We start from the raw sequence: 13,750 nt of genomic DNA, 5'->3' as shown, positions 1-13,750 counted from the left end.
CCACCATCAGAATACCAGAAAGACACACTCAGACTCAGTTCAAAGTACATGACACAGGAAATACAAAGCCTCAAACAGGAACAGGAAACAACCTCAAGAGCCCCAGAGGTATAAAAACCCTTCCCTGCTACATGTGGTCACCTTTTTTCCAGAGCCATCTTTCTGTCTGGCTCTGCTCTTCAATAAACTACAACCTTCTTTCTAAAGCAGTCTCCATGTTGTTTATTCCCAGCTTGAACTGGACACTGATGAAGATTTTTCCTTCAACAATTGAAAACATCCTAAGTAAACAAAAAAAAACCATTAACACAAGAACAAAAAACAAGAGTCATCTACAACATGCAGTGTAAAGACTATAACAGCCACAATGTAGGACAGACAGGAAGAAAATTAGCAGAGGGCATCCATCAATAGCAACTATCAGACAGATGAAAACTTTTAAATCTCACAATACATAGATAGATTCAGCCATAGTTTCAATTGGGAAACTGAGTATTCTAAACCAACCTAAACCTAAAAATGCTAGCGAATTCCTGAAAGTTTTGCATTCAGACAAATCAGCCAACAATAAACTCATAGAGATAAACCACATTTACATGTCATTCAAAAGAGACAATTAAAAAAGCTAAGAAAGAAATAAAAAGACCAGAACTGTTCCTCACCAACAAACAATATCCAAATAAGCAGGGAGTCACATTAATCAATGAATCTAGCAGAAAAGAATATCCTAATCAAGCAGAACACAAACAACTCCGATGCTTAACCTTGAGCTACATATATTCTCTTCTGGATTTTCTCCATATTGATCTGTCCCGAAACTGGTCTTTCAAGTGTTCCATTAGTTTACCCATTACCACTATAAGTGAAACATCTCCTGCTGGTCATCCTCTTCTCCTCTTTCCTTCCACCTTTCTCTCAGAGACGTAGGTCTTCACATAATATTTCTTATTATTTGTGCCCTAGTAAGAAAACTAGGCTGATTTTTATCAATGTGGTTTTTTGATATAAATAAAAAGTGGTTTACCATTGCCTTCACATGGCCACTATTAATTGATGCCTTTTCCATTGCCACTGTGACCTTTTGCTCCAGCATCTTCCTATATTGCTGTTTCCCAATATAAATGCTTGGTTTCTTTAACTGGCAGTTGGGATGACCTTCAAGCTTTGGATGATCTTGCTGAGAATATATCCTGGTAAAATATATGGGAAAATCCTATTTGGGAAAATTCCACTTAGAGTTAGGGTTAGATCACCATGAAGTCCGAAAGCAAAATGAACATTGGCAACAAACAGGGAGTGCTTGGAAAAAGTTAGGAAGCACTGACATTTCTAGGCTGCCCTATCTATGTTTCCGGGTAAAATACATCGGAAAATCCTATTTGGGAAAATTCCACTTAGGGTTAGGGTTAGATCACCATGAAGTCCGAGAGCAAAATGGAGATTGGCAAGAAACAGGGAGTGCTTGGAAAAAGTTAGGAGGCACTGACTTTTCTATGTTGACCTATCTATGTTTCTGGGTAAAATACATGGGAAAATCCTATTTGGGAAAATTCCACTTAGGGTTAGGCTTAGGTCACCATGAACATGAAAAGCAAAATGGACATTGGCGACAAACAGGGACTGCTTGGAAAGGGTCATCAGGGCACTAACTTTTATAGGCAGCCTTCTCTAGGTTTCCTGGTAAAATACATGGGAAAATCCTATTTGCGAAAATTCTACTTACGGTTAGGGTTAGATCACCATGAAGTCCGAAAGCAAAATGCACATTGGCAAAAAACAGAGAGTGCTTGGAAAAAGTGAGGAAGCACTGAATTTTCTAGGGTGCCCTATCTATGTTTCCGGGTAAAATACATGGGAAAATACTATTTGGGAAAATTCCACTTAGGGTTAGGGTTAGATCACCATGAACTCCGAGAGCAAAATGGACATTGGCAACAAACAGAGAGTGCTTGGAAATGGTTAGGAGGGCACTGAAATTTCTAGGCTGCCCTATCTATGTTTCTGGGTAAAGTACATGGGAAAATCCTATTTGGGAAAATTCCACTTAGGGTTAGGGTTAGGTCACCATGAACTCGGTGTGCAAAGTGGAGATTGGCAATAAACAGGGAGTGCTTGGAAATGGTTAGGAGGGCACTGACCTTTATAGGCTGCCCTATCTATGTTTCCTGGTAAAATACATGGGAAAATCCTATTTGCGAAAATTCCACTTAGGGTTAGGGTTAGATCACATGAAGTCTGAAAGCAAAATGGACATTGACAAAAAAGAGGGAATGCTTGGAAATGGTTAGGGGGGCAGTGAACTTTCTAGGCTGCGCTATCTATGTTTCCAGGTAAAATACATTGGAAAATCCTATTTGGGAAAATTCCACTTAGGGTTAGGGTTACATCACCATGAAGTTCGAAAGCAAAATGGACTTTGGCAACAAACAGGGAGTGCTTGGAAAAAGTGACGAAGCACTGACTTTTCTACGCTGCCCTATCTATGTTTCTGGGTAAAATACATGGGAAAATCCTATTTGGGAAAATTCCACTTAGGGTTAGGGTTAGATCACCATGAACTCCGAAAGAAAAATGGACATTGGCAACAAACAGGGAGTGCTTGGAAAAAGTTAGGAAGGCACTGACCTTTCTAGGCTGCCCTATCTATGTTTCCTGGTAAAATACATGGAAAAATCCTATTTGGGAAAATTGCACTTAGGGTTAGGGTTAGGTCACCATGAACACGTAGAGGAAAATGGACATTGGCAACAAACAGGGAGTGCTTGGAAAAAGTTAGGAGGCACTGACTTTTAGGTTAGGTCACCATTAACTCCGAGAGCAAAATGGACGTTGGCAACAAACAGGGAGGTCTTGGAAAAAGTGACGAAGCACTGACTTTTCTAGGCTGCCCTATGTATGTTTCCGGGTAAAATACATGGGAAAATCCTATTTGGGAAAATTCCACTTAGGGTTAGGGTTAGCTCACCATGAATATGGAGAGCAAAATGAAACTTGGCAACAATCAGGGAGTGCTTGGATATGGTTAGGAGGGAACTGACCTTTCTAGGCTGCCCTATCTATGTTTCTGGGTAAAGTACATGGGAAAATCCTATTTGGGAAAATTCCACTTAGGGATAGGGTTAGGTCACCATGAACTCCGAGAGCAAAATGGACATTGGCAACAAAGAGGGAGGGCTTGAAAAAGGTTAGGAGGGCACTGACCTTTCTAGACTGCCCTATCTATGTTTCCAGGTAAAATATATGGGAAAATCCTATTTGGGAAAATTCCACTTAGGGTTAGGGTTAGGTCACCATGAACTCCGAGAGCAAAATGGACATTGGAAACAAACAGGGAGTGCTTGGAAATGGTTAGGAGGGCACTGACTTTTCTAGGCTGCCCTATCTATGTTTACTGGTAAAATACATGGGAAGATCCTTTTTGGGAAAATTCCAATTAGGGTTAGGCTTAGGTCACCATGAACATGAAAAGCAAAATGGACATTGGCGACAAACAGGGACTGCTTGGAAAGGGTCATCAGGGCACTAACTTTTATAGGCTGCCTTCTCTAGGTTTCCTGGTAAAATACATGGGAAAATCCTATTTGCGAAAATTCTACTTACGGTTAGGGTTAGATCACCATGAAGTCCGAAAGCAAAATGCACATTGTCAACAAACAGAGAGTGCTTGGAAAAAGTGAGGAAGCACTGAATTTTCTAGGGTGCCCTATCTATGTTTCCGGGTAAAATGCATGGGAAAATCCTATTTGGGAAAATTCCACTTAGGGTTAGGGTTAGATCACCATGAAGTCCGAAAGCAAAATCGACATTGGCAACAAACAGGGAGTGCTTGGAAATGGTTAGGAAGGCAGTGACCATTCTAGGCTGCCCTATCTATGTTTCCTGGTAAAATACATGGAAAAATCCTATTTGGGAAAATTCCACTTAGGCTTAGGGTTAGGTCACCATAAATATGGAGAGCAATATGGACATTGGCAACAAACAGGGAGTGCTTGGAAATGGTTAGGAGGGCACTGACCTTTCTTGACTGCCCTATCTATATTTCTGGGTAAAATACATGGGAAAATCCTACTTGGGAAAATTCCACTTAGGGTTAGGGTTAGGTCACCATGAACTCCGAGAGCAAAATGGACATTGGCAACAAACAGGGAGTGCTTGGATATGGTTAGAAGCGCACTGACTTTTCTAGGCTGCCCTATCTATGTTTACTGGTAAAATACATGGGAAAATACTATTTGGGAAAATTCCACTTAGTGTTAGGGTTAGATCACCATGAACTCCGAGAGCAAAATGGACATTGGCAACAAACAGAGAGTGCTTGGAAATGGTTAGGAGGGCACTGAAATTTCTAGGCTGCCCTATCTATGTTTCTGGGTAAAGTACATGGGAAAATCCTATTTGGGAAAATTCCACTTAGGGTTAGGGTTAGGTCACCATGAACTCGGTGTGCAAAGTGGAGATTGGCAATAAACAGGGAGTGCTTGGAAATGGTTAGGAGGGCACTGACCTTTATAGGCTGCCCTATCTATGTTTCCTGGTAAAATACATGGGAAAATCCTATTTGCGAAAATTCCACTTAGGGTTAGGGTTAGATCACATGAAGTCTGAAAGCAAAATGGACATTGACAAAAAAGAGGGAATGCTTGGAAATGGTTAGGGGGGCAGTGAACTTTCTAGGCTGCGCTATCTATGTTTCCAGGTAAAATACATTGGAAAATCCTATTTGGGAAAATTCCACTTAGGGTTAGGGTTACATCACCATGAAGTTCGAAAGAAAAATGGACATTGGCAACAAACAGGGAGTGCTTGGAAAAAGTTAGGAAGGCACTGACCTTTCTAGGCTGCCCTATCTGTGTTTCCTGGTAAAATACATGGAAAAATCCTATTTGGGAAAATTGCACTTAGGGTTAGGGTTAGGTCACCATGAACACGTAGAGGAAAATGGACATTGGCAACAAACAGGGAGTGCTTGGAAAAAGTTAGGAGGCACTGACTTTTAGGTTAGGTCACCATTAACTCCGAGAGCAAAATGGACGTTGGCAACAAACAGGGAGGTCTTGGAAAAAGTGACGAAGCACTGACTTTTCTAGGCTGCCCTATGTATGTTTCCGGGTAAAATACATGGGAAAATCCTATTTGGGAAAATTCCACTTAGCGTTAGGGTTAGCTCACCATGAATATGGAGAGCAAAATGAACATTGGCAACAATCAGGGAGTGCTTGGATATGGTTAGGAGGGAACTGACCTTTCTAGGCTGCCCTATCTATGTTTCTGGGTAAAGTACATGGAAAAATCCTATTTGGGAAAATTCCACTTAGGGATAGGGTTAGGTCACCATGAACTCCGAGAGCAAAATGGACATTGGCAACAAAGAGGGAGGGCTTGAAAAAGGTTAGGAGGGCACTGACCTTTCTAGACTGCCCTATCTATGTTTCCAGGTAAAATACATGGGAAAATCCTATTTGGGAAAATTCCACTTAGGGTTAGGGTTAGGTCACCATGAACTCCGAGAGCAAAATGGACATTGTAAACAAACAGGGAGTGCTTGGAAATGGTTAGGAGGGCACTGACTTTTCTAGGCTGCCCTATCTATGTTTCCTGGCAAAATACCTCAGAAAATCCTATTTGGGAAAATTCCACTTAGGGTTAGGGTTAGGTCAACATGAACCCGGTGTGCAAAGTGGACATTGGAAACAAACAGGGAGTGCTTGGAAATGGTTAGGAGGGAACTGACTTTTCTAGGCTGCCCTATTTACGTTTCCCGGTAAAATGCATGGGAAAATCCTATTTGGGAAAATTCCATTTAGGGTTAGGGTTAGATCACCATGAACATGGAGTGCAAAGTGGACTTTGGCAACAAACAGGGAGTATTTGGAAATGGTTAGGAGGGAACTGACCTATCTCGGCTGCCGTATCTATGTTTCCTGGTAAAATACATGGGAAAATCCTACTTGGGAAAATACCACTTAGGGTTAGGGTTAGGTCACCATGAACACGGAGAGCAAAATGGACATTGGCAACAAAGAGGGAGTGCTTGGAAATGGTTAAGAGGACACTGACCTTTCTAGGCTGCTCTATCTATGTTTCTGCGTAAAATACATGGAAAAATCCTATTTGGGAAAATTCCACTTAGGGTTAGGGTTAGGTCACCATGAAAACAGAGAGCAAAATGGACATTGGCAACAAACAGGGAGTACTTGGAAAAGATTAGGAAGGAACTGACTTTTCTAGGATGCCCTATCTATGTTTCTAGGTAAAATACATTGGAAAATTCTATTTGGGAAAATTACACTTAGGGTTAGGGTTAGGTCACCATGAACATGGAGAACAAAATGGACATTGGCAACTAACAGGGAGTGCTTGGAAATGGTTAGCAGCACACTGACTTTTATAGGATGCCCTATCTATGTTTCCTGGTAAAATACATGGGAAAATCCTATTTGGGAAAATTCCACTTAGGATTAGGGTTAGATCACCATGAATTCCGAGAGCAAAATTGACATTGTCAACAAACAGGGAGTGCTTAGAAAAGGTTAGGAGGGCACTGACTTTTCTAGGCTGCCCTATCTATGTTTCTTGGTAAAATGCATGGGAAAATCCTATTTGGGAAAATTCCACTTAGGGTTAGGTCACCATGAACACGGAGAGCAAAATGGACATTGGCAACAAAGAGGGAGTGCTTGGAAATGGTTAGGAGGGCATTGACCTTTCTAGGCTGCCCTATCTATGTTTCCTGGTAAAATAAATGGAAAAATCCTATTTGGGAAAATTCCACTTAGGCTTAGGGTTAGGTCACCATGAATAAGGAGAGCAAAATGGACATTGGCAACAAACAGGGAGTGCTTGGAATTGGTTAGCAGCACACTGACTTTTACAGGCTGCCCTATCTATGTTTCCTGGTAAAATACATGGGAAAATCCTATTTGGGAAAATTCCACTTAGGATTAGGGTTAGATCACCATGAATTCCGAGAGCAAAATGGACATTGTCAACAAACAGGGAGTGTTTGGAAAAGGTTAGGAGGGCACTGACTTTTCTAGGCTGCCCTATCTATGTTTCCTGGTAAAATGCATGGGAAAATCCTATTTGGGAAAATTCCACTTAGGGTTAGGGTTAGATCACCATGAAGTCCGAAAGCAAAATCGACATTGGCAACAAACAGGGAGTGCTTGGAAAAAGTTAAGAGGGCACTGACTTTTCTAGGCTGCCCTATCTATGTTTCCTGGCAAAATACATGGGAAAATCCTTTATGGGAAAATTCCACTTAGGGTTAGGGTTAGGTCACCATGAACACGGAGAGCAAAATGGACATTGGCAACAAACAGGGAGTGCTTGGAAATTGTTAGGAAGGCAGTGACCTTTCTAGGCTGCCCTATCTATGTTTCCTGGTAAAATACATGGAAAAATCCTATTTGGGAAAATTCCACTTAGGCTTAGGGTTAGGTCACCATAAATATGGAGAGCAATATGGACATTGGCAACAAACAGGGATTGCTTGGAAATAGTTAGGAGGGCACTGACCTTTCTTGACTGCCCTATCTATATTTCTGGGTAAAATACATGGGAAAATCCTACTTGGGAAAATTCCACTTAGGGTTAGGGTTAGGTCACCATGAACTCCGAGAGCAAAATGGACATTGGCAACAAACAGGGAGTGCTTGGAAATGGTTAGAAGCGCACTGACTTTTCTAGGCTGCCCTATCTATGTTTACTGATAAAATACATGGGAAGATCCTTTTTGGGAAAATTCCACTTAGGGTTAGGTCACCATGAACATGGAGAGCAAAATGTACATTGGCAACAAACAGGGAGTGCTTGGAAATGGTTAGGAGGGCACTGACCTTTCTAGGCAGTCCTATCTATGTTTCTGGGTAAAATACATGGGAAAATCCTATTTGGGAAAATTCCACTTAGGCTTAGGGTTAGGTCACCATGAACACGGAGAGCACAATGTACATTGGCAACAAACAGGGAGTGCTTGGAAAAAGTGAGGCAGCACTGACTGTTCTAGGCTGCCCTATCTATGTATCCGCGTAAAATACATGGTAAAATATTATTTCGGAAAATTCCACTTAGGGTTAGGTTTAGGTCACTATGAACACGGAGAGCAAAACGGACATTGGCAACAAACAGGGAGTATTTGGAAAATGTTAGGAGGGAACTGACTTTTCTAGGATGCCCTATCTATGTTTTCAGGTAAAATAAATTGGAAAATCCTATTTGGGATAATTCCACTTAGGGTTACGGTTAGGTCACCATGAACACGGAGAGCAAAATGGACATTGGCAACAAACAGGGAGTGCTCGGATATGGTTAGGAGGGAACTGACCTTTCTAGGCTGCCCTATCTATGTTTCCTGGTAAAATGCATGGGAAAATCCTACTTGGGAAAATTCCACTTAGGGTTAAGGTTAGGTCACCATGAACTTGGAGTGCAAAGTGGACATTGGCAACAAACAGGGAGTATTTGGAAATGGTTAGGAGGGAACTGACTTGTCTAGGCTGCCCTATCTATGTTTACTGGTAAAATACATGGGAAGATCCTTTTTGGGAAATTTCCACTTAGGGTTAGGGTTAGGTCACTATGAACATGGAGAGCAAAATGGACATTGGCAACAAACAGGGAGTGCTTGGAAACGGTTAGGAGGGCACTGACCTTTCTAGGCTGTCCTATCTATGTTTCTGGGTAAAATACATGGGAAAATCCTACTTGGGAAAATTCCACTTAGGATTAGGGTTAGATCACCATGAACACGGAGAGCACAATGTACATTGGCAACAAACAGGGAGTGCTTTGAAAAAGTTAGGAAGCACTGACTTTTCTAGGATGCCCTATCTATGTTTCCTGGTAAAATACCTCAGAAAATCCTATTTGGGAAAATTCCACTTAGGGTTAGGGTTAGGTCAACATGAACCCGGTGTGCAAAGTGGACATTGGAAACAAACAGGGAGTGCTTGGAAATGGTTAGGAGGGAACTGACATTTCTAGGCTGCCGTATCTATGTTTCCTGGTAAAATACATGGGAAAATCCTAGTTGGGAAAATTCCACTTAGGGTTAGGATTAGGTCACCATGAATATGGAGAGCAAAATGAACATTGGCAACAATCAGGGAGTGCTTGGATATGGTTAGGAGGGAACTGACCTTTCTAGGCTGCCGTATCTATGTTTCTGGTAAAATAGATTGGAAAATTCTATTTGGGAAAATTCCACTTAGGGTTAGGGTTAGGTCACCATGAACTTGGTGTGCAAAGTGGATATTGGCAACTAACAGGGAGTGCTTGGAAAGTGTTAGCAGTGCACAGAATTTTATAGGCTGCCCTATCTATGTTTCCTGGTAAAATACATTGGAAAATCCTACTTGGGAAAATTCCACTTAGGGTTACAGTTAGGTCACCATGAACTCGGAGTGCAAAATGGACATTGGCAACAAAGAGGGAGTGCTTGGAAATGGTTAGGAGGGAACTGACCTTTCTAGACTGCCCTATCTATGTTTCCAGGTAAAATACATGGGAAAATCCTATTTGGGAAAATTCCACTTAGGGTTAGGGTTAGGTCAACATGAACTCCGAGAGCAAAATGGACATTGGCAACAAACAGGGAGTGCTCGGATATGGTTAGGAGGGAACTGACCTTTCTAGGCTGCCCTATCTATGTTTCCTGGTAAAATGCATGGGAAAATCCTACTTGGGAAAATTCCACTTAGGGTTAAGGTTAGGTCACCATGAACTTGGAGTGCAAAGTGGACATTGGCAACAAACAGGGAGTATTTGGAAATGGTTAGGAGGGAACTGACTTTTCTAGGCTGCCCTATCTATGTTTACTGGTAAAATACATGGGAAGATCCTTTTTGGGAAATTTCCACTTAGGGTTAGGGTTAGGTCACTATGAACATGGAGAGCAAAATGGACATTGGCAACAAACAGGGAGTGCTTGGAAATTGTTAGGAGGGCACTGACCTTTCTAGGCTGTCCTATCTATGTTTCTGGGTAAAATACATGGGAAAATCCTATTTGGGAATTTTCCACTTAGGATTAGGGTTAGATCACCATGAATACGGAGAGCACAATGTACATTGGCAACAAACAGGGAGTGCTTTGAAAAAGTTAGGAAGCACTGACTTTTCTAGGATGCCCTATCTATGTTTCCTGGTAAAATACCTCAGAAAATCCTATTTGGGAAAATTCCACTTAGGGTTAGGGTTAGGTCAACATGAACCCGGTGTGCAAAGTGGACATTGGAAACAAACAGGGAGTGCTTGGAAATGGTTAGGAGGGAACTGACATTTCTAGGCTGCCGTATCTATGTTTCCTGGTAAAATAGATTGGAAAATTCTATTTGGGAAAATTCCACTTAGGGTTAGGGTTAGGTCACCATGAACTCGGTGTGCAAAGTGGATATTGGCAACTAACAGGGAGTGCTTGGATATGGTTAGGAGGGAACTGACCTTTCTAGGCTGCCGTATCTATGTTTCCTGGTAAAATAGATTGGAAAATCCTAGTTGGGAAAATTCCACTTAGGGTTAGGATTAGGTCACCATGAATATGGAGAGCAAAATGAACATTGGCAACTAACAGGGAGTGCTTGGAAATGGTTAGCAGCGCACAGACTTTTATAGGCTGCCCTATCTATGTTTCCAGGTAAAATACATTGGAAAATCCTACTTGGGAAAATTCCACTTAGGGTTACAGTTAGGTCACCATGAACTCGGAGTGCAAAGTGGACATTGGCAACAAACAGGGAGTGCTTGGATATGGTTAGAAACGCACTGACTTTTCTAAGCTGCCCTATCTATGTTTACTGGTAAAATACATGGGAAGATTCTTTTTGGGAAAATTCCACTTAGGGTTAGGATTAGGTCACCATGAACTTGGAGTGCAAAGTGGACATTGGCAACAAACAGGGAGTATTTGGAAATGGTTAGGAGGGAACTGACTTTTCTAGGCTGCCCTATCTATGTTTACTGGTAAAATACATGGGAAGATCCTTTTTGGGAAATTTCCACTTAGGGTTAGGGTTAGATCACTATGAACATGGAGAGCAAAATGGACATTGGCAACAAACAGGGAGTGCTTGGAAAAAGTTAGGAAGCACGGACCTTTCTAGGCTGCCCTCTCTGTTTCCTGGTAAAATACATGGGAAAATCCAATTTGGGAAAATTCCAGTTAGGGTTAGGGTTAGGTGACCATGAACACGGAGAGCAAAATGGACATTGGCAACAAATAGGCAGTACTTGGAAAAGGTTAGGAGGGCACTGACCTTTCTAGGCTGCCCTATCTATGTTTCTGGGTAAAATACATGGGAAAATGCTATTTGGGAAAATTGCACTTAATGTTAGCGTTAGGTCACCATGAACTCCGAGAGCAAAATGGACATTGGCAACAAATAGAGAGTGCTTGGAAAAGTTTAGGAGGCACTGACTTTTCTAGGCTGCCCTATCTATGTTTCTTGGTAACATACATAGGAAAATCCTATTTGGGAAAATTCCACTTAGGGTTAGGGTTAGGTCACCATGAACTCCAAGAGCAAAATGGACATTGGCAAGAAACAGGGAGTGCTTGGAAAAGTTTATGAGGCACTGACTTTTCTAGGCTGCCCTATCTATGTTTCTGGGTATAATACATCAGAAAATACTTTTTGGGAAAATTCCACTTATGGTTAGGGTTAGGTCACCATGAACTCGCGGTGTAACCTGGACATTGGCAAAAAACAGGGAGTGCTTGGAAATGGATAGGAGGGCTTGGAAAAGTTTAGGAGGCACTGACTTTTCTAGGCTGCCCTATCTATGTTTACTGGTAAAATACATGGGAAGATCCTTTTTGGGAAAATTCCACTTAGGGTTAGGATTAGGTCACCATGAACTTGGAGTGCAAAGTGGACATTGGCAACAAACAGGGAGTATTTGGAAATGGTTAGGAGGGAACTGACTTTTCTAGGCTGCCCTATCTATGTTTACTGGTAAAATACATGGGAAGATCCTTTTTGGGAAATTTCCACTTAGGGTTAGGGTTAGGTCACTATGAACATGGAGAGCAAAATGGACATTGGCAACAAACAGGGAGTGCTTGGAAAATTGTTAGGAGGGCACTGACCTTTCTAGGCTGTCCTATCTATGTTTCTGGGTAAAATACATGGGAAAATCCTATTTGGGAATTTTCCACTTAGGATTAGGGTTAGATCACCATGAATACGGAGAGCACAATGTACATTGGCAACAAACAGGGAGTGCTTTGAAAAAGTTAGGAAGCACTGACTTTTCTAGGATGCCCTATCTATGTTTCCTGGTAAAATACCTCAGAAAATCCTATTTGGGAAAATTCCACTTAGGGTTAGGGTTAGGTCAACATGAACCCGGTGTGCAAAGTGGACATTGGAAACAAACAGGGAGTGCTTGGAAATGGTTAGGAGAGAACTGACATTTCTAGGCTGCCGTATCTATGTTTCCTGGTAAAATAGATTGGAAAATTCTATTTGGGAAAATTCCACTTAGGGTTAGGGTTAGGTCACCATGAACTCGGTGTGCAAAGTGGATATTGGCAACTAACAGGGAGTGATTGGATATGGTTAGGAGGGAACTGACCTTTCTAGGCTGCCGTATCTATGTTTCCTGGTAAAATAGATTGGAAAATCCTACTTGGGAAAATTCCACTTAGGGTTAGGATTAGGTCACCATGAATATGGAGAGCAAAATGAACATTGGCAACTAACAGGGAGTGCTTGGAAATGGTTAGCAGCGCACAGACTTTTATAGGCTGCCCTATCTATGTTTCCAGGTAAAATACATTGGAAAATCCTACTTGGGAAAATTCCACTTAGGGTTACAGTTAGGTCACCATGAACTCGGAGTGCAAAGTGGACATTGGCAACAAACAGGGAGTGCTTGGATAAGGTTAGAAACGCACTGACTTTTCTAAGCTGCCCTATCTATGTTTACTGGTAAAATACATGGGAAGATCCTTTTTGGGAAAATTCCACTTAGGGTTAGGATTAGGTCACCATGAACTTGGAGTGCAAAGTGGACATTGGCAACAAACAGGGAGTATTTGGAAATGGTTAGGAGGGAACTGACTTTTCTAGGCTGCCCTATCTATGTTTACTGGTAAAATACATGGGAAGATCCTTTTTGGGAAATTTCCACTTAGGGTTAGGGTTAGGTCACTATGAACATGGAGAGCAAAATGGATATTGGCAACAAACAGGGAGTGCTTGGAAAAAGTTAGGAAGCACAGACTTTTCTAGGCTGCCCTCTCTGTTTCCTGGTAAAATACATGGGAAAATCCAATTTGGGAAAATTCCAGTTAGGGTTAGGGTTAGGTGACCATGAACACGGAGAGCAAAATGGACATTGGCAACAAATAGGCAGTACTTGGAAAAGGTTAGGAGGGCACTGACCTTTCTAGGCTGCCCTATCTATGTTTCTGGGTAAAATACATGGGAAAATGCTATTTGGGAAAATTGCACTTAATGTTATCGTTAGGTCACCATGAACTCCGAGAGCAAAATGGACATTGGCAACAAATAGAGAGTGCTTGGAAAAGTTTAGGAGGCACTGACTTTTCTAGGCTGCCCTATCTATGTTTCTTGGTAACATACATAGGAAAATCCTATTTGGGAAAATTCCACTTAGGGTTAAGGTTAGGTCACCATGAACTGCGAGAGCAAAATGGACATTGGCAACAAACAGGGAGTGCTTGGAAATGGTTGGGAGGGCACTGACCTTTCCAGGCTGCCCTATCTATGTTTCCGGGTAAAATA

The 13,750-nt window shown here is 41.8% G+C and overlaps 1 protein-coding gene across 1 annotated transcript in view; it reads right to left on the bottom strand.

Annotated features, from left to right (window-relative positions):
- Positions 1 to 227: 227 nt before the first annotated feature.
- LOC120314528 (calmodulin-lysine N-methyltransferase-like) overlaps positions 228 to 13,750 on the bottom strand; it is a 175,723-nt gene continuing 162,200 nt past the window's right edge. The window contains exons 3-4 of the mRNA XM_039357734.1: positions 1,025 to 1,190; positions 228 to 281 (exon numbers count right to left, since the gene is read on the bottom strand). Of these exons, the coding sequence (XP_039213668.1) occupies positions 264 to 281; positions 1,025 to 1,190 (184 nt within the window). The 3' untranslated portion in view covers positions 228 to 263. The remainder of the gene's footprint in view (positions 282 to 1,024; positions 1,191 to 13,750) is intronic.

The sequence above is a fragment of the Crotalus tigris genome, unplaced genomic scaffold, assembly GCF_016545835.1.
Source record: "Crotalus tigris isolate CLP2741 ecotype Arizona unplaced genomic scaffold, ASM1654583v1 scf7180000018941.1685476, whole genome shotgun sequence".
Taxonomy (NCBI): Eukaryota; Metazoa; Chordata; class Lepidosauria; order Squamata; family Viperidae; genus Crotalus; species Crotalus tigris.
This window is presented reverse-complemented; position numbering and strand designations above follow the sequence as displayed.